General features: G+C 65.9%; 3 protein-coding genes across 8 annotated transcripts in view; 1 reads left to right on the forward strand and 2 right to left on the reverse strand.

Moving 5' to 3' along the window:
• The first annotated feature begins 46 nt into the window (after window positions 1-46).
• On the forward strand, window positions 47-18,867 carry BOP1 (BOP1 ribosomal biogenesis factor). 2 transcript variants are annotated; one of them, XM_079796412.1, is made up of 16 exons: window positions 47-205; window positions 1,856-2,047; window positions 6,334-6,423; window positions 16,040-16,194; window positions 16,263-16,380; window positions 16,455-16,556; window positions 16,626-16,838; window positions 16,908-17,069; window positions 17,149-17,229; window positions 17,304-17,373; window positions 17,453-17,585; window positions 17,667-17,847; window positions 17,933-18,221; window positions 18,301-18,385; window positions 18,469-18,576; window positions 18,651-18,867. In XM_079796412.1, exons 1-16 carry the CDS (start codon window positions 113-115, stop codon window positions 18,802-18,804), a joined length of 2,226 nt encoding a protein of 741 aa, XP_079652538.1. In that variant the 5' UTR covers window positions 47-112; the 3' UTR covers window positions 18,805-18,867. The 2 variants fall into 2 exon arrangements, with proteins under 2 accessions (XP_079652538.1, XP_079652537.1); XM_079796411.1 differs by lacking the exons at window positions 47-205; window positions 1,856-2,047; window positions 6,334-6,423 and adding an exon at window positions 15,256-15,896.
• On the reverse strand, window positions 12,262-15,241 carry SCX (scleraxis bHLH transcription factor). Of its 3 annotated transcripts, XR_013814952.1 has the most exons (3): window positions 13,857-15,241; window positions 13,148-13,250; window positions 12,262-13,039 (listed from the first exon to the last, which is right to left on the reverse strand). XR_013814952.1 is itself a non-coding variant. In XM_079796421.1 (2 exons), the coding sequence occupies exons 1-2, from the start codon at window positions 14,409-14,411 to the stop codon at window positions 13,001-13,003; spliced, it is 594 nt and encodes a 197-aa protein (XP_079652547.1). In that variant the 5' UTR covers window positions 14,412-15,241; the 3' UTR covers window positions 12,262-13,000. The 3 variants fall into 3 exon arrangements, 2 of the variants coding, with proteins under 2 accessions (XP_079652547.1, XP_079652546.1); XM_079796421.1 differs by lacking the exon at window positions 13,148-13,250; XM_079796420.1 differs by having other exon boundaries at window positions 12,262-13,250.
• A 117-nt stretch (window positions 18,868-18,984) lies between the features above and the next one.
• Window positions 18,985-26,591, reverse strand: part of MROH1 (maestro heat like repeat family member 1) — a 39,976-nt gene continuing 32,369 nt past the window's right edge. Inside the window, exons 34-44 of one of the 3 annotated variants that reach the window (XM_079796409.1) lie at window positions 24,896-25,061; window positions 24,226-24,422; window positions 21,970-22,107; window positions 21,543-21,657; window positions 21,031-21,177; window positions 20,650-20,838; window positions 20,218-20,373; window positions 20,011-20,145; window positions 19,806-19,908; window positions 19,671-19,736; window positions 18,985-19,226 (exon numbers count right to left, since the gene is read on the reverse strand). In XM_079796409.1, the coding sequence (XP_079652535.1) occupies window positions 19,141-19,226; window positions 19,671-19,736; window positions 19,806-19,908; window positions 20,011-20,145; window positions 20,218-20,373; window positions 20,650-20,838; window positions 21,031-21,177; window positions 21,543-21,657; window positions 21,970-22,107; window positions 24,226-24,422; window positions 24,896-25,061 (1,498 nt within the window). In that variant the 3' untranslated portion in view covers window positions 18,985-19,140. Of the gene's footprint in view, window positions 19,227-19,670; window positions 19,737-19,805; window positions 19,909-20,010; window positions 20,374-20,649; window positions 20,839-21,030; window positions 21,178-21,542; window positions 21,658-21,969; window positions 22,108-24,225; window positions 24,423-24,895; window positions 25,062-26,591 lie in introns of all 3 variants that reach the window. The other 2 variants (XM_079796410.1, XM_079796408.1) reach the window with 2 other exon arrangements.

A 26,591-nucleotide genomic window follows, 5' to 3' on the forward strand; every position in this document is an offset into this window, starting at 1 on the left:
TCACCAATCAGAGCGCGCGGGGCGAGCCTGCCGCGCCTTCTGACCCCTCTGACCCCGCCCTCAGGCCCACGCGACCGGGTCGCTGCCGGAAGTGGCGGGACCCGCTAGGATCATGGTGGGCGCGCGGAGCACGGGGGGCGCGGGCGCGGCGGCGGGAGCTCGGCCCGGGAAGCGGCCTCAGGAGCCGGAACCAGAGCCCGAGGAGGTGACAGCGGGCGCCGCGGGATGTGAGCGGGCGGCGTGGGTCCCACGTGGTGGCTGGGGGCGTGGGTCGAGCTCGCGTGCGGGAGTGTGAGCAGGAGTCTGTCCTCCGGTGCAGGCGGCCCTTGGGGGCGTCCAGGGCAGAGAGTGCCTCTTGAGCAAAGGGCGGCCGAAGTGGGAGTGGAGGGGACGGGTCTGTGGGGCGGAAGGATGAGCAGCAGAGAAGCAGCAGCGGGAGCCGGCCCCTCGTGCAGCAGCCTCTCGGACCCGCGGAGTTCTGCCTCGCACCGCGAGAGAGATTTCCGCTCACGCCCGCCGTCAGCACTTCCATGTTCACACATCACTTACGTGTTAGATACGTTCCAAAAAGGAGGGAGGCTGTGCGAATAAGGAAGCCTGACTAGAACCCACTGCCCGCGGCCTCGGACACCTCGTTCTCACTGGACGCATGGCCGCTGGTGCTGTCCAGCCGAACCCCGGCTCGGCTGTGGGGCTGTCATCCAACCCGGGTCCTACCAGGCGCGGGCAGTGGGGCCTCTGGCTGACTCCAGGGGGCGGGGTTGCCCCTCACTTTGGGGCACGTCCTCCTGCCCCCCACCAGCAGGCCGCCCTGGGCGCCGGCCTTGGCTGCTGGCTCGTCCCAAACCGCCGATGCCGTTTGCACTTGCTGCTCTAGTGGCGTGGCCAACTAAGTGTTGGAAATAGGCAGCTTGCTTCTGTGAAAGCGGAGGGGAGTGCTAAGGAATACCTGGTGCGTGCAGGCTGTCCGGTGAGGCGAGAGACTTGTAAATACTGAGACACAGTGAAATACAGGACTCTCCACTCAGATGCTTCCTAAATGTCTGCAAGTCCCACTTTCCAAAGAGGAATTTATTTTTCTTTTCAAATTTTTAAAACATTTCTTAGAGGGAGGGAGGGAGGGAGGGGGGGAGGGAGAGAGAAACATTGATTGGCTGGGATGACGCCCAACCAACGGAGCCACACCAGCCAGGGCTCTTGTTCCACTTTTAAAGGCAGTGATGGGGCCCTGGCTGGTGTGGCTCAGTGGACAGAGTATCAGCCTGCAGACTGAAGGGTCCCAGGTTTGATTCCAGTTGACACATACCTGGGTTTTGCGCTTGATCCCCACTAGGGGGCGTGCAGGAGGCAGCCGATCCATGATTCTCCTCATTGATGTTTCTATCTATCTCTCCCTCTCCTTCCTCTCTGAAATAAATAATAAACAAACAGACAAACAAACAAGTAAGTAAAGGCAGTGATGGGCCTGCTCATTGTGCACCCGGCCTGTAGAGTTAGGGATGAGATGGTATCTTCTCCACCAGGGGTTGCATAGTAATCTTGTTTTTAAGTCAAGCTTCATTTTTATCGTTCTTCAACCAAACTTTGCACCCACTGCTGTCCCGCCTGGTTGGGTACGGAGGCTCTTCAGGGGGGAAAGCCTGGCCCTGGCGCCCTCAAAGCTCTGGGGCCTTGGGTGCCGGGTGGGTGTGGAGGGGGAGAGCGGATGGGAAGTGAGTTCTAAGAAGGGGACACCCCTTGTGAGATGCTGGGACTTAAATGTCCCTTCCAAGGGCGGAGGTGGGCTGTGAGGAAGGCCTGACCTGGCCGTGGAGGCTGGCCACATGAGCTGTGGGTCTGTGTGTGCTTCTTGCAGCCTTCTCTCCTCTGGGCCCGTGCTCCTGGCCTCGGGGACGGCAGCGATTCTGGCCTCTCCGACACTGAGGAGAGTGTGTTCTCAGGCCTGGAAGATTCTGGCAGTGACAGCAGCGAGGACTCCACTGAGGGACAGGATGGGGCCAGCCGTGGTGAGGGCCACGGCAGGACAGAGAAGACTGCTGGGCAACAGGTGAGTGACCCAGAACCCCGCCGTGGGCTCCCTTGTCTCCATGAAATCGTCCAGGGAAGAAAGCACCTGGCAGGCCTTGGGCCCTTGGGGGTGGGGGGGACACATCTCCCTGCACTGCTTCCTCCCAGTTTTCCTGAGGAACCCAGGCCTTGTCGCTCCTCTGATGCACCTGGGACACACCTGGGACCAGGTGGAACACGTGTTTGAAGCTGGGATGCTCTCCAGGGCACTCAGCCCAAGTCGCTAGGCTGGTTTTTAAAAAAATACATTTTATTGATTTTTTACAGAGAGGAAGGGAGAGGGATAGAGAATAGAAACATCAATGAGAGAGAAAAGTCGATCAGCTGCCTCCTGCACACCTCCTACTGGGGATGTGCCCACAACCAAGGTACATGCCCTTGACCAGAATCGAACCTGGGATCCTTGAGTCCGCAGGCCGACGCTCCATCCACTGAGCCACACCGGTTAGGGCTAGGCTGGGTTTTTAGGGGCAAATCCTGAGGGGGTTTGCAGGCAAGGGACACCTGAGGGAGCCAGGCCACCTCACCGGACCCCGGGGCCACCTGTTCTGTGATGATGGGGAAAGGTGCACCTCGCTCTTTCTTAATTAGCAACAGGGAGACGAGCTGAATGTAACGGAAATGCAACGTTAGTTCTGAGGAGCAGCTTTAACCGTCGTGTGCACTGGCCCTGAGTCCGAGAACGGAAGGCCTGGGCTTGTGCAGGAGTTTCTCTCCTGACGGACCAGAACGCAGCCTGGTGCCCGCGGCGCTGGGCGCTCAGAGGAGAGGGCGCCTTCTTGCTCTTGGCCCTGGGTTGTAGGGTTGTGAGCAGCTGTTTTTCCATGTCTTTTTAACTTTAAAAAAAAATCCTCACCTGAGGATATTTTCCCGTTGATTTTTAGAGAGAGTGGAAAGGAGGAGCAGGGAGAGAGAGAGAGAGAGACATCGATGTGAGAGAGACACACCGAATGGTTGCCTCCCACAGGCACCCCAACGGGGGTCGGGGATCGAACCTGCAACCCAGGTACGTGCCCTTGACCAGGAATGGAACCCGAGACCCTTCCTTGCATGAGCGGACACTCTAACCACTGGGCCACGCCGGCCAGGGCTGCTCCGTCTGTTCTTTGGAATCCCTTTTCCTAGAACTCCCTTTCAGCTCACCTTTCCCCCTGAAACGCAGTTCACTGTCCAGCCTGAAGTCCCTTTTCTCGTTTCCTGGGTGGAAACGGCTGTGCGTTTACCGGGCATGTCCTTCCCACGGGGCTGGGGAAGCGCGGGTCGTCCTGGTGCTGGATTTCTGCGCTCCCTCTCCGGCCGCGGGCAGGAGGAGCTCGGGGAGGAAGAGCCGTGTCCTTGGGTGTGAATGAGGACAGGGACCGCCCGGCACGGCGGTCGGGTGCTGGCCGCTCCCCCATCCTTCCTGCGGGAGCAGTGGCCCCAGCCCTGTTGCTTGGCTGGGTGTCGCTGGGGGGACTCCTTGCTCCTCCTCATCTTGTGTCCGCTCTCCTCTGTGCACCCTGCCTGTCTCCAGCCCCCTCGGGGTGACAGCCCTGTCCCCGTCCTTTATCGCCCTGCTGACCTGAGTCCCTGTCTGCCAGGCCAGTCGCCCGGTCTCCTGGCTGCACTCTCCAGCTCTGCCCCTCACACTCTTTTTATTTAAAAAAAAATATTTTTATTGATTCCAGAGAGGGAGGGAGAGAGAGAAACACCAATGATGAGAGAGAATCATTGATCAGCTGCCTCCTGCACTCCCCTTACTGGGGATTGAGCCCGCAACCCGGCATGTGCCCTGACCCGGAATCGAACCCGGAACCCTTCAGTCCCCAGGCTGACGCTCTATCCACTGAGCCACACCGGCCAGGGCTGCCCCGCACACTCTTGACGGCGTGTCAGTGTCTTCGAGCTGCTGCTGGGAGCTCGGTGCCAGCCGCCTGCACCTGGGCCACCGAAGGAGGCCACACTCCCCGTGTCTCCCATGTCCGCCTCCGTCCTCTCCCTGCTCTCCACTGACCACCCACACCGTCCTCTCTCTCCTTTGGGCTGGTTTCAGCCCCCCACCTTCCTCCCCACCCCCACTCACCCCTTCCCGGGGCCTCACCCATCTCCCAGCAGAGAGGCTGGCCAGGGTCACTGCCTGCTCTTGGTTCCAGTCTCGGGGGGTTTGTGCCTAAAGCCATGTCTTCCCTTTCCTGCTTGTTTAGACCCACTTTTCCCTGCTTGTTGTGTTTGGTTTGGTCTTTTCTATTTACATGGGGTCATTTTCTATTTTTTAAAAATATGTTTTTATTGATTTCAGAGAGGGAGAGAGAGAGAAACATCAGTGATGAGAGAGAATCGTGGATGGGCTGCCTCCTGCACGCCCCCTCCTGGCGATTGAGCCCACAACCCAGGCATGTGCCCTTGACTGGAATCGAACCCAGGACTCCCCAGTCTGCAGGCCGACGCTCTGTCCACTGAGCCAAACTGGCTAGAGCTCTATTTTGTTTTTTTAATCTTTTGTGAAAAAGTTCCCACTTTCATTAGTTTGCTTGCTGCGATCAGAAGAGACCTAGTAATGTTTCAGCCCAAGGTGCAGTATTTTCCAGATAACTGAGTCCTGTGTACAGAACTCACTGTGAACCCCGGGAATGGGGTGTGGGGACCCTGCCAGATCTGGGCTCCACCCGCAGCCCCTCCTCAGGGCCAGCTGCCCACAGAACCCTGCTTCCCGTGCCAGATGGTGCCTGAGCCCCTCCAGGGCCGTGTGGATCTGGAACCCCACCACCGTGGGGGTGTGTGCCCGAGGACCCGGGGTGCTGGCGGCCAGAACTGGGGTGCTGTGCAGGGACCTTTATTTCTGTGCTGGCATCCTTTCTGTTTTATGTCTTCCTGGTCTTGTTCCTTAACTGTTTCTTTAATGCACTGCCCCCTGGCGGCTGCCGGCTGCCCTGCAGCATCGGGTCTTGGAGGTGTGTGGGGGGGGAACGTGGTGCCCCAAGGGGACTGCGCATTGAGTCTTGTGGGAGTCACCCCTGCCCGCGGGACAGGGCACGTGTCTGCGTCTCCCGCCCAGATCCCTGGCCACACCTGTGGCACAGATGCCGAGGGACTTGGCGCCTGAGGAGCGTCGGGCGGGCTGGCGCTGTGGGCGGCCGTGAGCAGTGGCCCATTGGGTGCTTGTTGAGATTCACAGACAGCCGGGCCCAGGGCCTGGGGCAGGTGTGCCTGCTGGGGGCTCCGTGGGCACGAATGGCAGAGAGCTTTGGGCCTGGGTAGGGCAGGGACTCGGGGTCGCCCTCTGTATCCCTGCCTGCACCCACGCCTTCCAGGCCTTGCCAACCCACTTTGACCGGCGGTGCGGGAGCAGGGGCAGGGGGACATGGAGACCAAATCCTGCCTGGGTCCTGGCCGGGAGAAACTTAGGGTTCACCTTCCTCACACTGAGGGGAAAGCAGGAGGAAGAGCTGCCCCGGGGGCGGGGCGGGGCGGGCTCTGGGCCTGGGGGGCTGTGCTGGAGGTTCCTGCTCCCCAGCACTTACTGCCCCCAGGGGCGAGTGCGGACTGTTTTCCCCATCACCCCCTTCCAGTGCACCGGTCCCCCCACCCTGCGGCTGGAATCTGTTTTCCAGGTTGAGGTGTAAATGCTCAGCAACACCCACTCACTGACCTGGTGGATGGGGTCAGCCTGGGGCCAGGGATGTGGTGGGTGGGACGGGGGCCTGAGGGCCGGACCCAGGTGCCTCGGGGCTGGCTGAAGCTCGCTGGGCCTGGGCCAAGGGCCGGGTCTGATCTGGGAGGGGCTGCTGTGGCCCCTGGGATGTGGCTGACGGCGCCACACCTCCCTCAAGTGGGACCCCCAGCCCTCACTTTGCCCCGGACCCCAAGCTGGCACTGGGGCTGGCAGGGCTGGTGGTGGGGCTGTTGGGCCGGGATCCCTGCAGCCCCCTCTTCTGTTACGGGGCTCAGGGACGCTGGTGGCTGGTTGCGGCCTGGCACCAGGTGTTGTGCCCTCCCCCCGCCCTCCCCCCCGGGGTCCTCTCCCAGAGCTTAGACATGGCGTGGGTTTGGCCCCAACAGAGGACCCAGCTGGGCCCACTCCCCAAAAGGCCCACCGAGGCCTGGGTGTCCCTGGTCTGGTCCTGAGGCCCGGGCTGCTTTGGAGCTTCTCAGAGATGGGGGGTGGCGGGAACCGTGACCTCAGAGTCAGCTGGACGGACAGTTTGTCCTCACGCTCCCACCCCCCAGTAGGGGCCTGGGGTCAGAGGGCTTTGGTGTCAACAGGAGCACTTTTTCCTCCCTCCACAGGCCGTCAGCACCCCCTCCTCGCCCCCGAGGACGGAGGCGGCAGGAGCACAGGGCGAGGACGAGTACGCGGAGGACAGTTCCGACGAGGAGGTAGGCCGGCGCTGCGGGCAGGGGAGCCGGCCCTCGGGCGGCCGAGTGGGCGTCTGGCCCCGGCCCCACTCGGGATCTGGAAGAGCGATTGGGGTCTGGGACTCATGACTGCAGGGTGTGTGTCATCGCGGGGGGAGGGGTGCGGCGGCCCAGCCTGTGCCCTGGCCCTGTGGGGGCTGGCACGCACGGTCACACTCCGCCTGGCGTTCCCCACACCACCCAGGCCTGTCACCCCGGCCGCCGGGCCACCTGTCTCGAGCGCGGAGGGAGGAGGGCAGCAGCCCTGGCGCCAGGTCCTCCCGGCACAGGCTGGGCAAGGCCCCTGGATCTGGTGGCCTCAAGTTCACAGTCGGGAGGGGAAGTGGGGACCGTGTGATGTGGGGCCAGGGGCTCCGTTTGGGGTCCAGAGGTCCTGATGGGCGGGGAGCGGGGAGCGGGGAGCTCTGAGCGCGCGCGGTGGCCCTGGTCCTCGTCCACCAGTCCCCTCCCTGGTACCTCTGTCAGGTGTGCCTGGAGGCTGGGGGGCCAGGTCCTTGGCCTCAGGAGCGCTTCCTGCGCCTGTCGGGGCGGCCAGGCCTGGGGAGGGCGGCCCCCCACTTGCTTCCACCCCCATCCTAGGCTCTGCTGGCAGCGGCTGCAGGAGCCTTGGCTGTCCGCCCGATCCGGTCTCTGTGCGTTCAGAGAACAGAGACAAAACAAAATAAATTGGTTTCCTGGCCGGAGCAGCGGGCGCGCGGCGGAGGGGGGCCGAGCGGAGCGGCTCCCTGCCTGTCTCCCCCTCCCAGGGGCTCTGGCTGTCGGCAGCCACATCCTGTCGGCTACTTTTTTATATTCAGTATTTTGAGAAATCGATGATGATTGTAAATGGAGTGCAGGCCGGGGGAGGGGCCTCCCACCTGGGGGAGGGGCGCTCCTGTCCCGGAGCCACTGCGGGGGCTGCGGGCGCTTCCTCCGAGATGAGTATCCCATATGGCGGCTGAGTGACAGGCAGGAGCCGCGCTGCCCGCCCTCTGCCGCCAGAGCAGCCCCTGGTGGCTGGAGGGGCGGCCGAGCCCGGCTTTCGGGAGTCCGTCGGATGCCCCCACCGCCAGAAACGGGTGCCCCTTGGGTGCTTGTGGGTCCGTGGCGCCCACCCTGAGGTGGTTGTGGCTGTGTCTCCAGCGTCTGAGCAACGCTGGGTGGGCTTGGGGAGGAGGCCCCGGAGGCTGGGGCGCGTGGGGTGCGGCCAGGTGGCCGAAGGGTCAGGGTGCAGACCCTGGCGCTCCCTGGGCTGTGCCTGGTTGGCTGTGATGCCAGGACCTGTGACCACCGCTCTGGTCAGGGCAGCTCTTCTCCGCGAGTCTGGAGGTGGCCAGTGGTGCCAGGACCCCACTCGGCGGTGGGCAGGCTCCTGACGGGGGTGCTCCTGGGAGAGAGGCCCTCCATGCGCCAGCCTCCCGCCCCTCGGGCCTGCCCTACCCGTCGCCCGGGTCAGGAGTTGAGGCCCGGGCTGGGGGCTCCTGGGCCCTCCGGCGGTGCCTCAGCTGGGCCTGCCCCCCACCCCCCCCATCCAGACTCCGCTGGCGTGGTGCCTGCCTTCCTGGGAGACCTGTCCTGTCTCAGGACTCACCCTCTGTCCCTTTCCCCAAGCTCACTGGGCCAAGTCCCCGGACGGTGCTGGTCCTGGCAGGGTCCTGGCGAGTGGGGAGCCCTGAGGAGCCTGTGGGCTCGTCCGCCCAGCCCCCACATGTCCACCTCGCCCCTCTCCAGGGCACCGGCACCTCACAGACGTGATCTCATCCAGCCGCCAGGGCCCAGGGGTGGGGGAGGGGTGCGGGGAGGGGGCTGGCGGTCTGCACGGCGCTGCCCCTCCTCTTTGTTTAAGCAGCTGGAGAAACTGAGGAAAACGGTGGGCGGGGAGGGGCCCCCAGCAGGCTTGCGGCTGTGTGTCTAGGGTGAGGGGTCAGGGCCGCTGTGAACTCTGGCAGAAAGCAGGGAGGACCCCGGGCCCAAGCCAGCCGGTTGCGCCCAGGCCTGGGTGGGGGCAGGGCTATGGCGCTGGCCAGCTCCTCGGCCCCCGCGGCCCCCCTCGGCTCGGAGCTATCTCAGATCCGCAGGGACAGCCAGGCCTGTCTGCGTCCAGAACCCGCGATCCCCTCTGCTCTTGCGCCAAACGCCGTTAATGGCTTCTCCGAGCTACCGAACCGGCAGCTGCCTCCAGTGCTGGCGGCCTCCCGCTCCTCCGGGGCGCCCGCCCCGCCCGGCCGCGCACTCAGAGCGCTTGCGTCGTCGCTGGCAGCCGAGCAGGCGGCTCGGGTTTCTGAGCTGTTTGTGGGACGCCCAGCGCGGAGCCTGCTAGTGTCTCAGCCTCACAGACCGCCCCGCGCCCCGGCCTCCCTGGCGGCCTCCACCCCTCAGCCAGCCTCCGAATGGGGCCACTGCCAGGCCGGGGTCTGGTCCCTGCCTCTCCTGGGAGGGGCACCGGCCGCACTGCTGACCCACGGCCTCGGCGGTGGCGGAAGGGCTCGGTGGGAGTGATGGTTGAGACCGCAGTGCCCCCTGGTGCCTTTGCCCCGCTCCAGCGCTGAGCCAGGCCAGGGTGCTTGGGTGGGGCCCCTGCCCGGGTGGGCCTGGCGCTGCCCAGGAGCCATTCTCGCTGGAGAGAAGCCTCCCGGGGGCAGGCAGGGCAGGGCTGGTGAGAAGGAAGGAAGCAGGGGGTGTCCTGGCCCCTTAGGAGGTGTGCAGTGAGCACCCTGGGACCCAGCGGGTCTTGGGTCTGTGCAGCAGCCGAGGTGAAGGTGGCTGCAGAGCCCCAGCCTGCTGGGTGCCCACTGAGAGCCACCTTCCCTGGCACTGGGAGCCTGGGCGGGGGGAGGGGTGCCGGGCACGGCCTCCTTCCAGAGGAGGGCTGCCTGGGGCTGGGGTGTGACCCTGGGAGGCAAGCTCTGTGGGGAGGTTGGCAGGGGTGTGGCTCAGGCAGGGACAGCTGAGGGCCCTGCTTGGGGCTGGGGGGGCCCTGCGGGAGGTGGGGGCCTGGGGCCAGTGTGCAGTTCCCAGGACGAGGGCTGCTCTGTCTCTGAATCGTGTGGCTCAGAACAGGCCTTGACACTCAGTGAGGGGCCAGAGCCTGCACCCCACTAGCAACGCTCCCTGGACCCTGGACCCTGGTCAGCCCAGGAGAGGGGCCGGGGGTTGGGGTCTCAGTATCTGAGGACCTGGGAGCAGGGGTGTCTCCGTGCCTTCTCCCTGCAGACCCCCTGGGGCAGATTTGCTCCCCCCACAGCCCAGCAGGTAGGGGCGTGCAGTGAGCCTGGAGGGCCCTGTGTCTACAAGTGTCTGCTGGCTCAGGGGCGGGCCCAGCCGGCATGGCTCTGGTGCGGGACGGACAGGCGGAGTGGGGCGCCTGGGCTGGTGTCGCAGAGCTGCCCTGCTCCTGAGCCCCTGGAGGAGGCGGGGGAAGGGCCCGAGGCCCCTGCACCCATCAGTGGCTCTGCCTGCTTCCCGCCCTGCGGGGTCCCCTCCGCCGGCTTCCTCCAACCCTTGGGTCTCAGGACCGGGACGCCTGCCGGAGCCTCTGGGGTTCCCTGCAGCAGGTGAGCTGGGCACTGAGATCAGACACCTCGGAGGAGCCGAGGACGGGGAGCAGGAAGGCCCAGGCCCCCAAGACAGGCGGGAGCTTCGTGCAGGGGCGCTGCGAACAGGGCCGCATTGTAATCGGAGAGGGCCGGGGAAGAGCGAGCGGAGCGAGGGCGGCTGACCCCGCGCTCCCGGGGGACAGGTGGAGAGGGAACGAGGAGCGAGTGAAGGATTCCAGAGGTGGGCCGGCTTCCTCCCTCGCAGACAGACGGGCGGTGGCAGCCGGCCAGCGTACCTGCAGTTCCAATCTGCGGTCCTGACAGCTGCAGCCACTTTGGGGAGGGGGAGGGGCGGGCTCATCGGGCGGAACCGTCGCCGCCGCTGCCGCACGCACGCAGCCACTGGCTGCCTTGTCCGGTGCGGTTGGGGTGGGGACCTGCCCGTGGCTCCCACAGACGGATGGGGCTGGTCCCTGGGGTAGAGCGGCCCCAGGAGAGCGGGGCCGGGGCCGCCTGTGCCCTCAGCCCGGCCTGCAGCACAGGGCCTGACCTGGAGGGGCTGGCGTGCTCACCCGCGGGGTCACATGTGCTTCCTGGCAGACGCAGGTGCTGAGCAGGGTGGGGGCCGGCTGGCCGCGGGCGCAGGCGGCCTGGTGATGAATCATGTGGTGCCGCCAGCAGCTCGTTCCCCAGGCCGGGGACAGGGAGCTGACAGCCCAGGCCGATGGGAGTGTTTCCAGTCCAGCTTGGCCTGCAGAGGCGGCTGCTGGCCCGGTGCGGCGGCCCCCGCCTTCCCAGATGCCTGTGGGGCACACAGAAAGCCCTGGGTCTTTGTCCCTGGCCAGCGGTGGAGGGAAGGAAGCAGGGCTGCGGTGGGGGAGCACCTGCCGCCCCCGGCCCAGCGGGCTGTGCAGCGAGGGGACGTGCGTGGGGCCGCCCCCAGTCTGGTTTGAATTTCTGGAGCAGTGGAGGGTGACGGAGTGCTCCTCCCCGCACCCCCCCCCCTCCCCGCTGGCTGGCGGTCCAGCCGCTGCTACTGGTGCAGCTCAGGGAGCAGCCGGGCCCGCTGCCCAGGCCCGAGGCAGCCAAGCTGCAGCCGCTGTTGGAGTCATAGGCGCGGCAGCAGAGGGCTTGGCCCGCGTGCACCCGACCAGCTGGGCCCTGGGGACCATCCCAGAGGCCTGTCCTCCCACTGACTTCCCACCTACACGTCCTCCTCCTCCGCACGCGCCCGGGCGGGTCACTGCCGCTGCTCCCCCTCCGCACCCCCTACCGGCCCCCCCCTCCGCCTCCCGTCTGTCCTGCTCCTCAGGATAGTCTCTCCGCCTCACTGCGTGCCCCCCCTTCCCCATGGGGACTTTGTGACGTGAGGTAGGCGCACAATGGCCACCCATCATCTTGCGGGGGTTCATGAAGGAGGTTTGTCCCCCCAACCTGGGCCCAGGTGTGGAGATGTGAGGCCAGTGTGCCACGGAGCCTCCCACAGCCTGCGTGGTGCTCAGTGCAGCAAGGGGTGCCTCGGACACCCCAGAGCACTGCCTGCCCAGCTCCCCAGGGCATGTTCTTGGTGTCCTGGGGTCCCAGGAGGGGAAGGGGAGCCTCTCTCAGTCCCCAGGTGGCCCCGGAGTCCCCTGCTGGGTCCTGCTCCCCAGCAGGCGGGTGGGGGGCTGGTGCAGTGACCGAGCGCGCCCTCCGCCCTCCGCCCTCCCTGGGCCAGCTGTGGGCTCCTTCAGGATTAGGGAGAGGAAATTTGGGGTTGGGTTTCTCCGAGTGGACCTGCCGCTGTGACTTTTTATCCTGTTATATTTCTATCAGATTGGACACAGCCCCCCTCTAGCCCTTAATGGCTCTGGCTTTGAGAATTTCCTCCAAAATTACACCAGCGCTTCCTGTCCCGCAGTCCCCTGGAGCCCATCCCTGCAGAGGAGGGGGCGGCTCTGGCCCTGCCCTGCTGGCTGCCCACGTGAGCCTCAGCACCTGGCCGCTCCCCGGGGCCCAGGAGGGCATGTCCGAGGGGCCCGGCGCCTGCACGGAGGCTGAGGCCCAGGGCCGATACCTGCCCTCTGGGCCGTTCCTCACACTCGCCAGAAGTCAGGCTGCTGGCCCCGGGGTGGGGGAGGAGGCCCACCGAGGCCACCCCGCCTTTCTTCTCGCCGAGCTGTAATTGTCACCTGCAGGGTTTCATGGTGAGCCAGCTGTGCACAGCCAGGGGGGGCCCCGGCGCCCTCCTCGTTGGCAGATGGCACTTTAGGGTAGACACGGGGGTAAGTGGCTAAGGGTCCTTCCCGTGTGGGCCAAGGGCAGGGCTGGGCAGGACGGGGTGTACCCCGGGGTGCATGCAGGGGCTGCCTCCTGGCCCAGGCCTGTGGACCCACGCTGCCAGGCACTGCCCTCACTCAGCTTCCCCACACGTCCATTTCTTGGGGCTCCATGGTCACAGGCTGAAGTGCCAAGGCCCTGAGGCCCACACGAAGCCCTGGCACCATGCAGTCCTGAGTGGGGCCCCAGGGCAGCTGCACCCCACCAGCCCTGTCCTCCCCCCTCCGGTCTCCTTTGTCCCCCAGGCCCAGTGCCCTGGCAGGAGGCGCCGCACTGTGCCTTGGGCCTGGCGGGTGGGGCCTGCCCTGAGAGCTGGGTGCCTCCAGCCCAGTAGGAGCGGGCGTGGAGAGACAGCCCCTGGGGGTGGGCCAGGATGGACACTGGACCCTTTGAGAGGAAGCGGGCTCCCACTTTGGAAGATACTGTTTTGTTTTTAATTATACAAAATTTCCAGACTTTATATTATCATATCAAAGACACAAGATGCCAACATGTAGTGACCAAAGAAAACCCAGGGAGGAAGCCAGCGTGGACAGTTCCAGTGGCCTGGGCAGTGCTGTGGCCAGCTCAGTCCCGTCGCCACCTGCCTCTCCGTGGGCCCCACTCGCAGCCGGAGGCGGAGCAGGCCTGTGGGTGCCCGCACGGGAGGCCTGTGCCCGAGTCAGGTCCCTGGGGCTCTCCGGGTCGCCCGGTGGCTTCAGCCTCTAGCTCCGGATGGCCGTCTTTCTGTCCCGGTCCTTGCTCTGCAGAGGGAGGGCAGTGTCAGGGCCCGGCAGAGACCCAGTGCCGCCGGCGCCTCGGACCCTGCGCCCACGGGGTGGCGGGCCAGGGAAGCCCCCTTTCGAGCTCACCCCGCTTCCCCGGGCAGTGGGGAGGAGAGCACACTGCTGCGCAGCCGGAATTGTAAAATTAAATTTCCCAGATGTTCAGGCCCCAGGAGCTCGCGCGTGCTGTCTGGAGAGGAAGTGGGGATTGGGGAAAGCCGAGCCGTATTTTCTCCCGCTCACCCTGCTTCTCCGGTGCCACCAAGCACAGCAGGAGCTGTAAATCACGCCCCGCGGAGCCCTCACCCCCGCCCCAAGCCCCTGCCAGCCTCCTGCCTTCAGACCCACGGCACATCTGGGTGGGCAGCCCTGGGCCCGGCTGGGCCAAGGGAGGGACAGCAGGTGCCCGAGAAGCCTTAGGCCAGGGCCCCGAGGGGTCCTTCCTGCCTCCCTCCCCGTCCTGTGGAGGCAGAGGGCCCAGGATTGCTCAGACCAGCCCTGTGTGCCCCCAGCTTGTTCCAGGCGGTGCCTGCCTCTCAGACCCCACCTGGTCCTGGGTGGGCCTGTCTGGTCCCCGAAGGACTGTGTTTGGGGACGCACAGAGGCCCGGCCTGCCGCCTCCAGCCTTGCCTCCTCCCTCCCTGGGACGCGCGCCCTTGGGTTACAGGTGCTGCTAGGGGGCTGCTCCTTGGCCCTGCCTCTGCCCAGCAGGTGTGGGCTGTAGGGGTGATTTGGAGGTAGGGGTTCCACGTCCTTCTCAGGGCCCTATCCGTGGGTGCCCTGCGTCCACACTCACCAACTTCCTCTGGTTGCTGAGGCAGAAGGTGCAGATCTGCTTGGGCTGGGCATTCTCCGCGTCGCGGGCCGGGGGCGGCAGGGGCGGTGGAGGGCTGCCAGCCCGCGCGCCGTGGAAGAAGGCGGGCCCCGAGTGGCAGGGCTGCCCGTCGCCGCAGGCCTCGCCCACCAGCAGCACGTTGCCCAGGTGCGAGATGTAGCTGGAGGCCAGGCGCAGCGTCTCGATCTTGGAGAGCTTGCGGTCGGCCGGCTCGGTGGGGATAAGGGTGCGGAGCGCCGTGAAGGCCGTGTTCACGCTATTGGTGCGGTCCCGCTCGCGCGCGTTTGCCGTGTGCCTCTGCCGGGGCTCCCGGCCGGGCCGTCCTCCGGGGCCCGGGCCGCCCCCCGTCCTGCGCCCCCCGGCCCTTCTCCGGGCTCCCTGGAGGCCGCAGCGCGCGGCGTGCACGCGGCAGGGCTTCTCGTCGGAGCCCGAGCTCTCGCTGCCCTGGTCCTCGTCCTCCGACAGCGGGCTCACCTCTGGGTACAGGTAGCGGCCGGGCGGCGCCGAGCGCAGCATGGTGAGGGGCAGGGCCGGCGGGCACGCCGTCAGCTCCTCCGCGCGCAGCGCATGCCGCCGAGCCTCGTGGGCAGGCGCCCGGGCCGGGGAGGCGCGCGTCTGGGGCGCCCACGGTGGCGGCTGCAGCACCGCGCGCACGTGTGCGTCCCGGGCTGGAGTGGGGCCGCGGGCCCGGCCTTTATAGCGGCGGCGGCCCCTCCCCCTCGCGGCCCCGCCCTCCTCCCGCCTCCCCGCCCCTGGAGGCCGCGGAGCTGGGGCCCTGCGTCCCTTTGCCTCCGGGCGCCGCGCTGAAGGGGCACTGGCCTGGCCCAGAGCATCTTGCTGCCTCTGGGGGATGCGGGAAAGTGGGAGCCCGCTTCTGGGTGGATGTGGGGCTGTGCTGTGCAGCTCCCTCGCTCCCCCTCAGCAGGGCAGGAGGGTCAAAGGGGACCCCACGACCCCAGCCTTTTTCTCTGGCATGACCAAGTTAACCCAGCTGCCCTGGCCCCGGCGCCTGGCCACACCCTGTCTGTCTCTCCCTCCCATGTACACTTGGGCCTTTTGTGCCAGGCAGGCGGGGTGGGGGTGGGGGGCACAGAGGATTATTGAGGAGCTACAGTTCAGCCCCAATTCCTGCAACCCCCCCTAACATTGACATGTGGGGTCCCCTGGTGGCACACAGCCTCCTCTGCACCTGCCCCCACCTGGCATCAGCTGTACCCTCCAGGTCTGGCACAAGCTGTGTCCTCTGCCTGGACCGCCCCCCTCCCCCCCACCCCCGCGCTTCCTGGCTCATGCCTCTTCTCTGGAGAAGCCTCCACATGCCCCTCCACACCCCCTGCCCCTGGATTCCCCCCGAGGGTCTGTCCAGTTCAGAAATGGCCGAGTGGACTTGGGGGCACTGGAGGCCCCCACCCTTGCAGAGAAGGAAGGGCATTCCTGGCACGGAGCGGGCACATGGTGCCCGTGCTGGGAGTGCTAAGGCCGGTGGGCAGGTGCAGAGGGTTCTGTCCTGCAAGGGCCTGGGCTCCCAGCTGGGCTCACTCTCCTCCGGCCCCTCCCCCTGTGGCTACTGTTGCAGGAAGCGGCGCCTGGGCAGCAGTCTCGGTGCTGGGTGGAGGGAGGGTGGTGGCTGGCAGGGGCCTTGACCAGGAATGTGTGTCCAGGAATGCGGCTGCTCTGCCCATAGGGGTGGCGGACAGAATGGGGGTAGCTGGGGGGTCCTTGCATGCCTGTAGGCAGCATGCAGTGGCCTCTGCCTCCCCTTGGAGGGGTCGGCGGGGTCTTCCCTGCCTGTGGCTGCCCATTTTTGCTTCAGTCCCTGCCAGGGGAGGGAGCCCACGCGATGAGCTCACCCTTGTCTGTGGCTCCAGAGCCTTGGCCAGGGAATCCGGGGGGGCTCAGGGTCGGCACCACTTCAGTGGAAAATGTGAGGTGCAGCTCCGGAGCCTCTGTGGGCTGAAGGGGGGCAGCCTGGCCACTGTGCCACGTCACGCCCCAGAGCAGGCACGTGTCGGGGTGCCTGGTCCTGCCTTGAGGCCTGTCCTGTCCCCTGGTTCTCTCCCTTCCCCCTCGCCTGTCTCTGAGGGGCTTGAAAGGGGGGGGTGGCACGGTGGGTTTGCAGTGCTGACCTGCTTCCTGCTCCCTAGGACGTGCGGAACACGGTGGGCAACGTGCCCCTGCAGTGGTACGATGACTTCCCTCACGTGGGCTATGACCTGGACGGCAGGCGCATCTATAAGCCCGTGCGAACCCGCGATGAGCTGGACCAGTTTCTGGACAAGATGGACGACCCTGATTACTGGTGAGCCTGGGGGGCAGGATGGGGGGTTGGGGGGGCTGGGAGCTGGGCTCTGATGGGCGGTCCCCCAGGCGCACAGTGCAGGACCGGATGACGGGGCACGACGTGCGGCTGACAGATGAGCAGGTGGCCCTGGTGCGGCGGCTGCAGAGGGGCCAGTTTGGGGACGCGAGCTTTGACCCGTATGAGGTAGGTGGCTATGGCTGGCCCTGGGGTCGGGGCACCTTCAGGGACCTGGCCACAGCCTGTGCTCGTCTCCCCAGCCGGCCGTGGACTTCTTCAGTGGGGACCTCATGATCCACCCGGTGACCAACCGCCCCGCCGACAAGCGCAGCTTCATCCCGTCCCTGGTGGAGAAGGAAAAGGTGGGTGCCCCTCCTCCAGGTGCGGCCACACCGCCCAGCCTGCCCTGCCCTGACCACATCTGTCTGCAGGTGTCTCGCATGGTGCACGCTATCAAGATGGGCTGGATCCAGCCTCGCCGGCCCCGGGACCCTACCCCCAGCTTCTATGACCTGTGGGCCCAGGAGGACCCCAATGCCGTGCTGGGACGTCACAAGATGCATGTGCCGGCGCCCAAGCTGGCCCTGCCGGGCCACGCCGAGTCCTACAACCCGCCCCCCGAGTACCTGCCCAGCGAGGAGGAGGTGGGTCTGGCTCAGGTGGGGTTTGTCCCAGGCCTTGGCCCCAGCTCACCCGCCCCTCTGTGTCCACAGAGCCTGGCCTGGGAGCAGCAGGAGCCCAGTGAGCGGAAGCTCAACTTCCTGCCACGCAAGTTCCCAAGCCTCCGGGCCGTGCCCGCCTACAGTCGCTTCATCCATGAGCGCTTCGAGCGCTGCCTTGATCTCTATCTGTGCCCACGGCAGCGCAAGATGAGGGTACACAGAGGCGGGATTCCTGGGTCGGGGAGTGGGGGGAGGGAGGGGTACACGGTGACCACGTGCTTTCCTGCCTCAGGTGAATGTGGACCCAGAAGACCTCATCCCCAAACTGCCTCGCCCACGGGACCTGCAGCCTTTCCCCACATGCCAGGCCCTGGTGAGCAGGGGGTGGGGGAGCACACGCCTGGGAACTGTCCATGTCCTCGTGTCCTCACTGCCCCTTCTCTGCAGGTCTATAGGGGCCACAGCGACCTCGTCCGCTGCCTGAGTGTCTCCCCAGGGGGCCAGTGGCTGGTTTCAGGTGGGCCTAAAGTGGGGGAACCCCAACATGGGGGCCTGGGTGGGAGGGCGGGCACTGAGGGCCTATCTGCTGTGTCCAGGCTCAGATGATGGCTCCGTGCGGCTCTGGGAGGTGGCTACTGCCCGCTGCATGAGGACTGTGCCCGTGGGGGGCGTGGTGAAGAGTGTGTCATGGAACCCCAACCCCGCCATCTGCCTGGTGGCCGTGGCCGTGTAAGTGTGAGGCTGGGTGGGGGAGGGGCTGGGGCAGCAGGGGCTGCCTGTCTGAGCGGCCGCGCACGGCTCTGCCTACAGGGAGGACGCGGTGCTGCTGTTGAACCCAGCTCTGGGGGACCGGCTGGTCGTGGGCAGCACGGACCAGCTGCTGGGCACCTTCACCCCACCCGAGGAGCCTGCCCTGCAGCCCGCCCGCTGGCTGGAAGCCTCTGAGGAGGAGCGCCAGGGGGGCTTGAGGCTGCGTATCTGCCACGGCAAGGTGTGGGGCATGGAGTGTGGGGCATGGGAGGGCCTGGGGTGGGGGTGCAGAGGAGGGCCTGCTCAGCCAACCTCACCTCCTGCAGCCGGTGACCCAGGTGACCTGGCACGGGCGAGGGGACTACATGGCCGTGGTGCTGGCCACCCAGGGCCACACCCAAGTGTTGATCCACCAGCTGAGCCGCCGCCGCAGCCAGAGCCCCTTCCGCCGCAGCCACGGGCAGGTGCAGCGCGTGGCCTTCCACCCCGTCCGGCCCTTCCTGCTGGTGGCCTCCCAGCGCAGCGTCCGCCTGTACCACCTGCTGCGCCAGGAGCTCACCAAGAAGCTGATGCCCAACTGCAAGTGGGTGTCCAGCATGGCTGTGCACCCTGCAGGTGAGGGGGAGGGCATGGGGGACGCACCCCTTGGGTGGCATCACCGGCACCAGGTTCCCACCACCACGTCTGCCCCCAGGTGACAACCTCATCTGCGGCAGCTACGACAGCAAGCTGGTGTGGTTTGACCTGGACCTTTCCACCAAGCCTTACCGCGTGCTGAGGTGAGGCCCTGCGCGTGCGTGTGCGGGAGGGCTGTCATCCGCTGGGCCGCCCCCCACTGCCCTCAATCGGGTCCCCTTTCCAGGCACCACAAGAAGGCCCTGCGGGCGGTGGCCTTCCACCCCCGGTACCCGCTCTTCGCGTCCGGCTCCGACGACGGCAGCGTCATCGTCTGCCACGGGATGGTGTACAAGTGAGTGCTGACCTCTCTCCCCCAGGGGACTGCCCCCGGGGACTGCCCCTGTCTGAACCCTCCCTCTCCCACAGCGACCTGCTGCAGAACCCGCTGCTGGTGCCCGTGAAGGTGCTGAGGGGGCACACGCTGACCCGAGACCTGGGCGTGCTGGACGTTGCTTTCCACCCTACCCAGCCGTGGGTCTTCTCCTCGGGGGCTGATGGCACCGTCCGCCTCTTCTCCTAGAAGCCCGGCCTGCGCTGGGTCCAGGCACCGGCTCAGACCCTCAATAGAGATGTTTCTCCCCGACTGGGGCTGTGGCCTTGCGTTTGAGTTGCTGACTAGCTACCCCCACTCCTCACGAACTCAATCTTCCCAGTGGGGGGACCAGCTAACCTGTCCCACAAGGAAAGGCCACGCGTTGCACCCCCGATCACCTGCTGAGGAGTGAACAGCTTTATTGGAAGCGGGGGGAGGGGCACAGACTGCCCACCCTGCTTGATCCCGCGAGGCCTGGGCAGGCGCTCCGAGGCCCAGGCCAGCCCTGGCGGTGCTGCTTGTCGGGGACAGCATGCCGGAGCCTCAGGCGAACTTCACCAGGCGGCCCAGAGTCTCGGCAGCTTTCACTCGCACCTTGGGGGCTGGGTCCTTGAGTAGGAGCTGGAGGGCTGGGGGACAAGGAGCTGCATTGGGGCGCCTCCGTGGCCCTTCAAGAACTGACTCTGAGCCAGGGCCCCCACTCAGGCAGTGCTAGGACTTGTCCCACCCCCTTCCTGGCGCAGGACCTTATGGAGCACTCCCCACCCGGTGCGTGGGGCCACCCGCCTACCACCCTCCTAAGACAGGCCTCTGCTGGGAGGGCTCGGGAGCCAACGGAAAGATAGTTTTTCCTTTTTTAGTGTTTTTTAAGCTCTTTTGGAACAGTTAAGAAGTTTCCGTGAATTACTAGAGACGATGAGGTCACCAGTGACAGGGAAAAAATCCTTGAAATCCAGGAAAATCACTTAGTCCCCCCTGGTGCCCACAGGGTCAGTGGGAGCCCTGTGCAGCCAGACAGGTGGGGGTGGCAGGGGCCCCTGGGCCCTGACCTTGGGGGGTGGGGTGCTGCTCACCGGCCATGAGCTGCTCCAGGTCCACCTGCGCCTGCTGCTGGGGCTCCACGTGCAGCACCAGGAACCCTGCGGGCAGGGGTTGGGGTCAGGGGGCGGGGCAGGCCCTGGGGAGGGGCGGAGAGGGGGGGCCCTCACCTGTGAGCATGGGCGCAGCCGCGCGGACGTCCTCCCAGCTGCTCTTGAAGTAGAACAGGCTGGTGCTCACGAGGCGGCCCAGCAGGTCTGGGAAGTAGCACATCTGCAGAGGCCGCCAGCCGTCAGGAGCACCCCACGCGGTCACACCCACGCAGCTCACGCACCCCACGCGGTCACACCCACGCAGCCCACGCCCACCCCTCACCAGGTGCTTGCAGGCGGCATTGAGGAACTCCCCGAAGTGCAGGCCACGGCCATCCTGCAGGTGCTTCTGGAAGACGGCTGCCAGCTCCTCACACTCCAGGTTGGGGCCACACATGCGCAGGGCAAACCTGCAGGCCTGCGGGGCAGCACTCAGCGCCCTGCCCGTCCCAGCCCCACCCGGCTCTCCCCACCCCCGCCGGCCACTCACAGCAGCCACAGAGGCCTGGGGGTCCCGCAGATGCAGCAGCAGGGGCACCAGTCCCCCCACCACCTGCTCCAGGAAGACGTCCTCACAGGCCCCGTGGCAGGCCTTGTTGAGGTGCCCAAAGAGGCGGATGGACACAGAGCGGAACTCCATCTTCTCCTGCGGGGACATAGGTATCACCCCCAGGCATGCCCAGCCCTGCCAGCCACAGCACCAAGCCCTGGGCCCTTCCCCTCCACATCCTGTCCTTGTGTTGTGGGTGCTGCCCGCCTGCCACGGGCCTGACCAGGAGCAGAGGTGGGGCCAGCAGAGCATTGGGAGGGAGCCAGGGTGACCCGGGGAGCAGGTGGGGCAGGGGCTGAGGCTCAAGAGGCAGGAGGGCCGGGAGCAGGTGCCTGGCTGGGAGTGGGAGCCCTCCCGTCCCCGCCCGCCTACGCTGTCGAAGAAGGGCCGGATGCGGATGGCCGTGTGCAGCAGCACCGCGCGCAGGTCCTCGGGCTCCGCCAGGCCCAGCAGCTTGGCCAGGCCTGCCATGGCCTCCAGGGCCACCAGGCTGTGTGGGTCGTCCCCGTCGTCCAGCCCGCTGATCATGGCTGTCAGGAGCTGGGGGCCGTGGGCCCGCACCTGGGGACGCCCTGCACTCAGCTGTGTCCCCAGGTCACCGAGCCCTGGGGCCTGTGACACGGTTCACAGAATCACCAGACCCCGCCCACAGGCTCGCCAGGCCACCTCCACGCACACCCCCACCTGCCTGGGTCTCCGGGACCACAGCTCCACTGTCCCTCCGTCGGCCCCAGGGGCTGGCGGGGAGCTCACCTTATCGGGGGAGCCGGAGGCGAGGTTGGCCAGGCCGCGGAGCACCAGCCGCCGTACACTGGCACATGGGTCCTTCTGCCGGGCGGCCAGATTGTCCAGCAGCGACTCCAGAAGCATCAGGTCATTCACCACGTTGCTGGTGAGCAGCTGGAGGCAGAGGAGCTGTGACCTCCTGTTCCCAGGGGCTCACTCCCTGGCCTGGCCCCCTCCCCAATGCTCTCCAGTGCGCTGTGGGCAGCCCAGTCCCAGGCCACTGTGAGGTGGATGCTACAAAGGTCAGCTAAGGGCCAAGCTGGGCTAAAGGCTTTCCCTGTCCTCTTTCCCACCTTCTGGCCCAGCCCACCCGGCCCCATGGTGTGGCCTGGGCAAGTCGTCAGCACCGTAGGTGCTACTGGCACAGAGCAGGCGTGGCACCAGGCGTGGCCCAGGGGGCTGGGCGAGGCCAGGTCAGTGCCAGCCTGTGGGGGCTGCCCCCCTACGGGGCCCTCGCCATCAGAGCAAGCAGCACCTACCTCGGCCAGGAAGGCTGTGGAGGTGACCCTCTGGGCCTCGTACACACTGCTGTGTGCGCCCAGCAGCGCCTTCATCACCAGGGGCAGCCGGGGGCCTGCGAACTTGGCCATGGCACTGGGGGAGGAGGCCACGCCATGCAAGGGTGGGGCTTTGGGCCACCCCCGAGCCCATCCTGGGCCAACTCCCCCATGGAATGGGCGGGGCCTCTTCCACCCTGCACGTCAGAGCCCTCAGTCCCAGGAACCTGTGCCCCACCCCCCCACCCCGCACGCCAGAGGGAGGCCCACGCGGGCCCTCGGGTATACCTGCTCTCAGGCTGGGCAGAGACTCAGGAAGCTCCACCACTAGAGGGCCCTCATGTGTGCCTCCCTGTGGGTCCCAGAGCCCCTAGCCACTGCCTGGACAGGAGCTGCCCACAGTGCTCACCTGGCCAGCCGGGCCACCCCATCCTCATGCCCTGCGGAGGTGCTCAGCAGCTCCCAGCCCCCCTCCAGCTCCACACGCTGCACCACGTCCTCGCTGCCGCCCCGCAGCAGCACGGCCCGCAGAGCATCCACTGCAGTGCTGGGGGGACAGGCAGCTGCACTCAGCCCTGCACCCCCCCCCCCCCAGGCACACAAGTCCCAGGGCTGTGCAGCCCACACCCCGCCAGCTCCCCCTCCCACTCCGGACCCTCTGTGAAGACTGCTGCCCCCACTCCTGAGCCTGGACCCTCACAGAGTTGTCCCTGCACCTCAAGCCGTCTTTCCCATGAGCACAGCCTTCCCCACACAGGGGCCCCCACATCCTGCAGGAAGGGACAGCAGGTGGGGCCCAGTCCACTCCCAGGGGTCAACTGGGCTGCTGTGCAAGTGATGGAGAGAACCTGCTCCGAAGACATGGCCGCCAGGAGCCGGAGCAGCTCGTAGGAAATGCCCGGTGCTGCCCACCTGCTTGGCCAGTCGCAGATGGTAGGTTGGGCCGTGCCTGCTGTCCCAACCAGAGCCCTGCAGGAGGGGCCAGGCCCACAGGGCCCAGCTGGAATCCAGTGTCCGCCCCTCTTGCCGGGATAGGCCCCCAGCTCAGGCAGAAGCGTTTAGCTCAGGGTCGGGGGAGAGCAGTGGGCCTGCACTTGCAGAGCCTCCCAGCAAAGCCTATGGCCCACAGACAGTTTGGCAGGGTCCTCAGAACCACGCAAGGAGCCCCTCTTCCCGCACTGTCCCCTCTCCCCTGCACAGTGGTCCCCTCTCACTGGCCGGCGGCGGTGTGTGTCTGCGAGGCACCCTCCTTGGGAATTCCTGGCCTAAGCGCAGACACCCACCCAGGGGCCAGCGGGGAGAAAGCACTGGACGGCGACTCTTGCTCTTCCCTTTGCTGTCCCTGGAGTCCAGCGGAGGCCCAGTCATGGGGGGGCCTCCCTCACTGGCCACCAGGGTCACTGGGCAGATGCAGGGCCAGCTCCTCACCCTGCTCCAGGCTGAGACCAGTGCTCTGGGCAGCTCTTGGCTGCAACAAATGAAGGCGTTGGTCTGGCCTGGGAGGATGTGGACAATTTCAGTGAGGAGCCTCCCTGCCGGTGCCTGCTGCCGGAATTTCTGTGGATGTGGCATTTGCAAGGGTCTGACTCGCAGGCTCACAGCCTCCATCAGAGCCAAGACCTGCGCCAGGCTCTGCTCCGGTCCCAGCTCAGGGGTGGCAGCCCAGGGCCCCGGGGCAGGGAGTGTGGCCTGCAGCCCCACAACTCCCGGCCATGGGGCAGCGTCCGGCGCGCCAGGCCCTGGGCTTGCTGGGTTAGTGTCCTCTGGTCCGTTCACATTTTCCACTTGGCCTTGCAGAGCTGGGCAGGCCCTGGCACGCAGCCTCTGCGAGGCTTTACGAGCTGGTCCTGTGGCAGAGCAGCCTGCATGGGGGCGGGGTGGTGACGCTGTCCCCGTGCGTCCCAGCCAAGGGGCACATCCAACCCCAGACACCTGGGATGGGTAAGGAGGTGGCCCGGGCTCACAGCCACTCAGCTCCTGTGCTCACCTTGTGGCCGAGGTAGCTGGAGCCCTGAGGGGCCACTGTTGGGCCTGGTAGTGGCCCTAGGGACCAGGGCGGGCAGGCAGACACCCAGACTGCTGAGCTCAGTGACCCACCCTCAGCGAACAGCTGACCTCGCCTGTACCCCGTCTCCTGCCAGGGCCAATGCCTGCTTGGCAGAGACCACAGGACCCTGGGCCCACGTGGGCCTGGGGGAAGTGGCTGCACGAGCTGAGGCTGGGCTGACCTGGGACAGCAGACCTTGGGGAGGCAGTCAGGCTCCTGCAGAGCTTCTGCCGGGGGGGGGGGGGGGGGCGGGAGGCTGGGCCGAAGAGGCTGTGCTGGAGGAGTGGCTCCCTGCAGGCCCCACAGCACCCCAAACCCTTCCCGAAGGAGGAGCCCTCTGCACCTGCCTGACCGTCCCCACCAGCCCCTGCCCACCAGCGCGAGGCGAGGCCGGCACTGCCCCAGGGACCTGCAGCGCATCCCAGACAGTCCCCAGCCAAGCTTCTCAGAGGAGAGGAGGGGGCAGCCCAGGGCAGCTGCATTCCCAGGAGTGTGCCCCTGCAGTGTGTCACCAGGGAGACATGGCTCCAGGCACAAATTCCCCCCAGTGTGGTGCCCTCACACCACACGCTCTGTGCTCACAGGAAGGTGCTGGGGCAGGAGCTGAGGACCTGTTACCTGCAGGGATCGAGGGTCCTGGAGGCCAGCGCTGAGCTGCCGGCCCTCCGCTCCTTGGCCTGCAGGTTCCGGGGCAGCTGGACGCCCACCGTGCAGCTGACACGCAGCAGCAGCCCCGCAAACAGCTGGGGGTAGAGCTCGGTCACCGCAGGCCCGGACGCCGGAGCAGACATGACCTCGTGCAGCGCGCAGGTGGCCTGGGGACAGGGGCCACCTCAGGCTCACCCTCCCTTTGGGCCACATATAACGAGGGGAGGGCGGCTACTACGAACGCTGGGCCCTGCCTCCTAGGACCCAGACTAGCCCACCAGAGGTCTGGGGTGTGCGGGGACCCCTAAGGGCTGCCCAGCTGGGCCCCTGGGGCGGGAGGAGGCTCAGGAGCCGTGTGCCCGGCCCCCACCATCTGCTCTTGACTCCTCAGCAGAGAGGAGGAGGGAACTCACAGCTGCTTTACTGTTGAAATCGCTGCCAAGCCAGGTTTATTTTTTCCGAAGGATGAAACAGAGTGGTCTCCCTTGGGGACCGACACCTGTGAGGCCTTTACGAGGCTGGGCTCTGAGCTTGCTGGCTCTGGGGCCCCAGGCAGCTGCCAGGTGCCTTTGGGGGCAGTGCCCAGACCACCTGTGGGGTCAGCCCGCCCGTGAGGAGAAGGGAGTGGGGCAGCACTCACCGCGAGGGGCAGCAGCGTGGCCACGCGGTCGGGGGAGCTGCTCAGCAGGAAGGCCCGGCTCTCCTTGAAGGGGACGTCTCTGCTCATCCTCTCCAGCAGCAGCCCCAGCACCTGGGCGCTGAGGCCGGGCTCCACCGCCAGTGCCCGCCACAGGGAGCAGGTGTGGCTGAGCAGGGAGGGTGGTCACCGTGAGGCCACTGCCAGCCCCAGTTCCACCCCCCACATGCCCACCAGACTCAGCTCCGGCCAGGAGGAAATGGTGCCCTGACCTCAGACCTAAACTCACCCCTCCCCTGACCCCAGGGTCCATAACAGAGGGCCTCAGTGAGGCAGTGGGAGGGGTCCCAGGAGCATCTACAAAGCGCGCGGCACGTGGCTGAGACCAGGCACACGGAAGTCAGCCTGTGAGAAAAGCAGACGCCCCTGCATACGGGGCTCAGACACAGGAGACGGCTCTGCTTGATGTCAGCGTGTGTACAGAGGACGTGACAACCCAAATACCCGACAGAACGGGAAATTCTAAAATCAGAAAGAGCACCAACGCCCGTTAGGAAGAGGTGTATCGCTGCTTGGTGGACACGTGCAGCCTGGATGCAACAGAAGGGAGAAGCAGGGACCTGGAGGACGGATGGAAGGAACCAGCAGGACCCAGCATGGGGAGAGGCCACGGTGGGGTCCAGAAGACAGAACCGGAGACAGGTCTACAGACACTGACCTAGGTCCCAGGAGCAGAGAAAGAGACTGAAGAGAAGCAGGTTGAAAAGTGTCCAGAATTCAGGAAGCTCAGCGCTGCCCAGCAGAATCCAAGGACCCTGGGCCCAACCCAGAACACGCACAAGTCAGTGACCAGGGATGGCTCCTGCGCGTCCAGGGAGAGCGCGTGGCACCCTCACACAGCTCACCAGTCAGACACAGGAGCCAGAGGCGGCACAGCATCTGACAGCGGTCGCCAACTGGTGGTCCGTGAGGGCCGAAAGGTTGGCGACCACTGATCTGACACACACAGTGAAAGAAAACGCTGAACCAGAATTCCAAACGCTGCAAATGATCGTCAAGAAGGCAGCAAACGGATACGTTCCAGGCCCACGCAGTGCTGGGATGCCAAGATGCACAGGTTGGGCATCGTCCTGTGCATTGAAGGGTCCCTGGTTTGGTTCCCGGTCAGGGCACATGCCCAGGTTTCAGCTTGATCCCCAGTGGGGGGCATATGGGAGGCAGCTGATTGATTTTTGCTCTCACATCAATGTTTCTCTCACCCTATCCTTTCTTCTTTCTCAAAAAAAAAAAAAAAAATCAAATTAAAAACACACACCAAACTAAACAAAAACAAGTACATCTCAGCTGACAAAGTGCAGCGTTTTCAGCAGCAGACCCTCAGCAAGGAGGCCATGGAGGAAGCCCTTCAAGTGGGAGAAAAGTGAGGGGCCGAGATGCAGAGAGGAGCAAACCCTGGTGGCCCTTTGGACAGACGCACATGCCCACCAGGATGGCGAGGACACACCAGGGGAATGGGCGGTGGGCAGGTGGACGGCCCATCCCCTGGCACCCCAGGCGGCCGCACACTGCTGTGGGAACAAGGGGGCATGCTGGGCCCAATAACGTTCCTCATGGACACAGACGTCGCGACCTTCACGTGATTTCACGTCATGAAACATGCGCCTGATTTTCTCAGCTCACAGGCTGTGTAACAACAGGC

This window comes from Cnephaeus nilssonii (genome assembly GCF_951640355.1).
Source record: "Cnephaeus nilssonii genome assembly, chromosome: 18".
NCBI lineage: Eukaryota > Metazoa > Chordata > Mammalia > Chiroptera > Vespertilionidae > Cnephaeus > Cnephaeus nilssonii.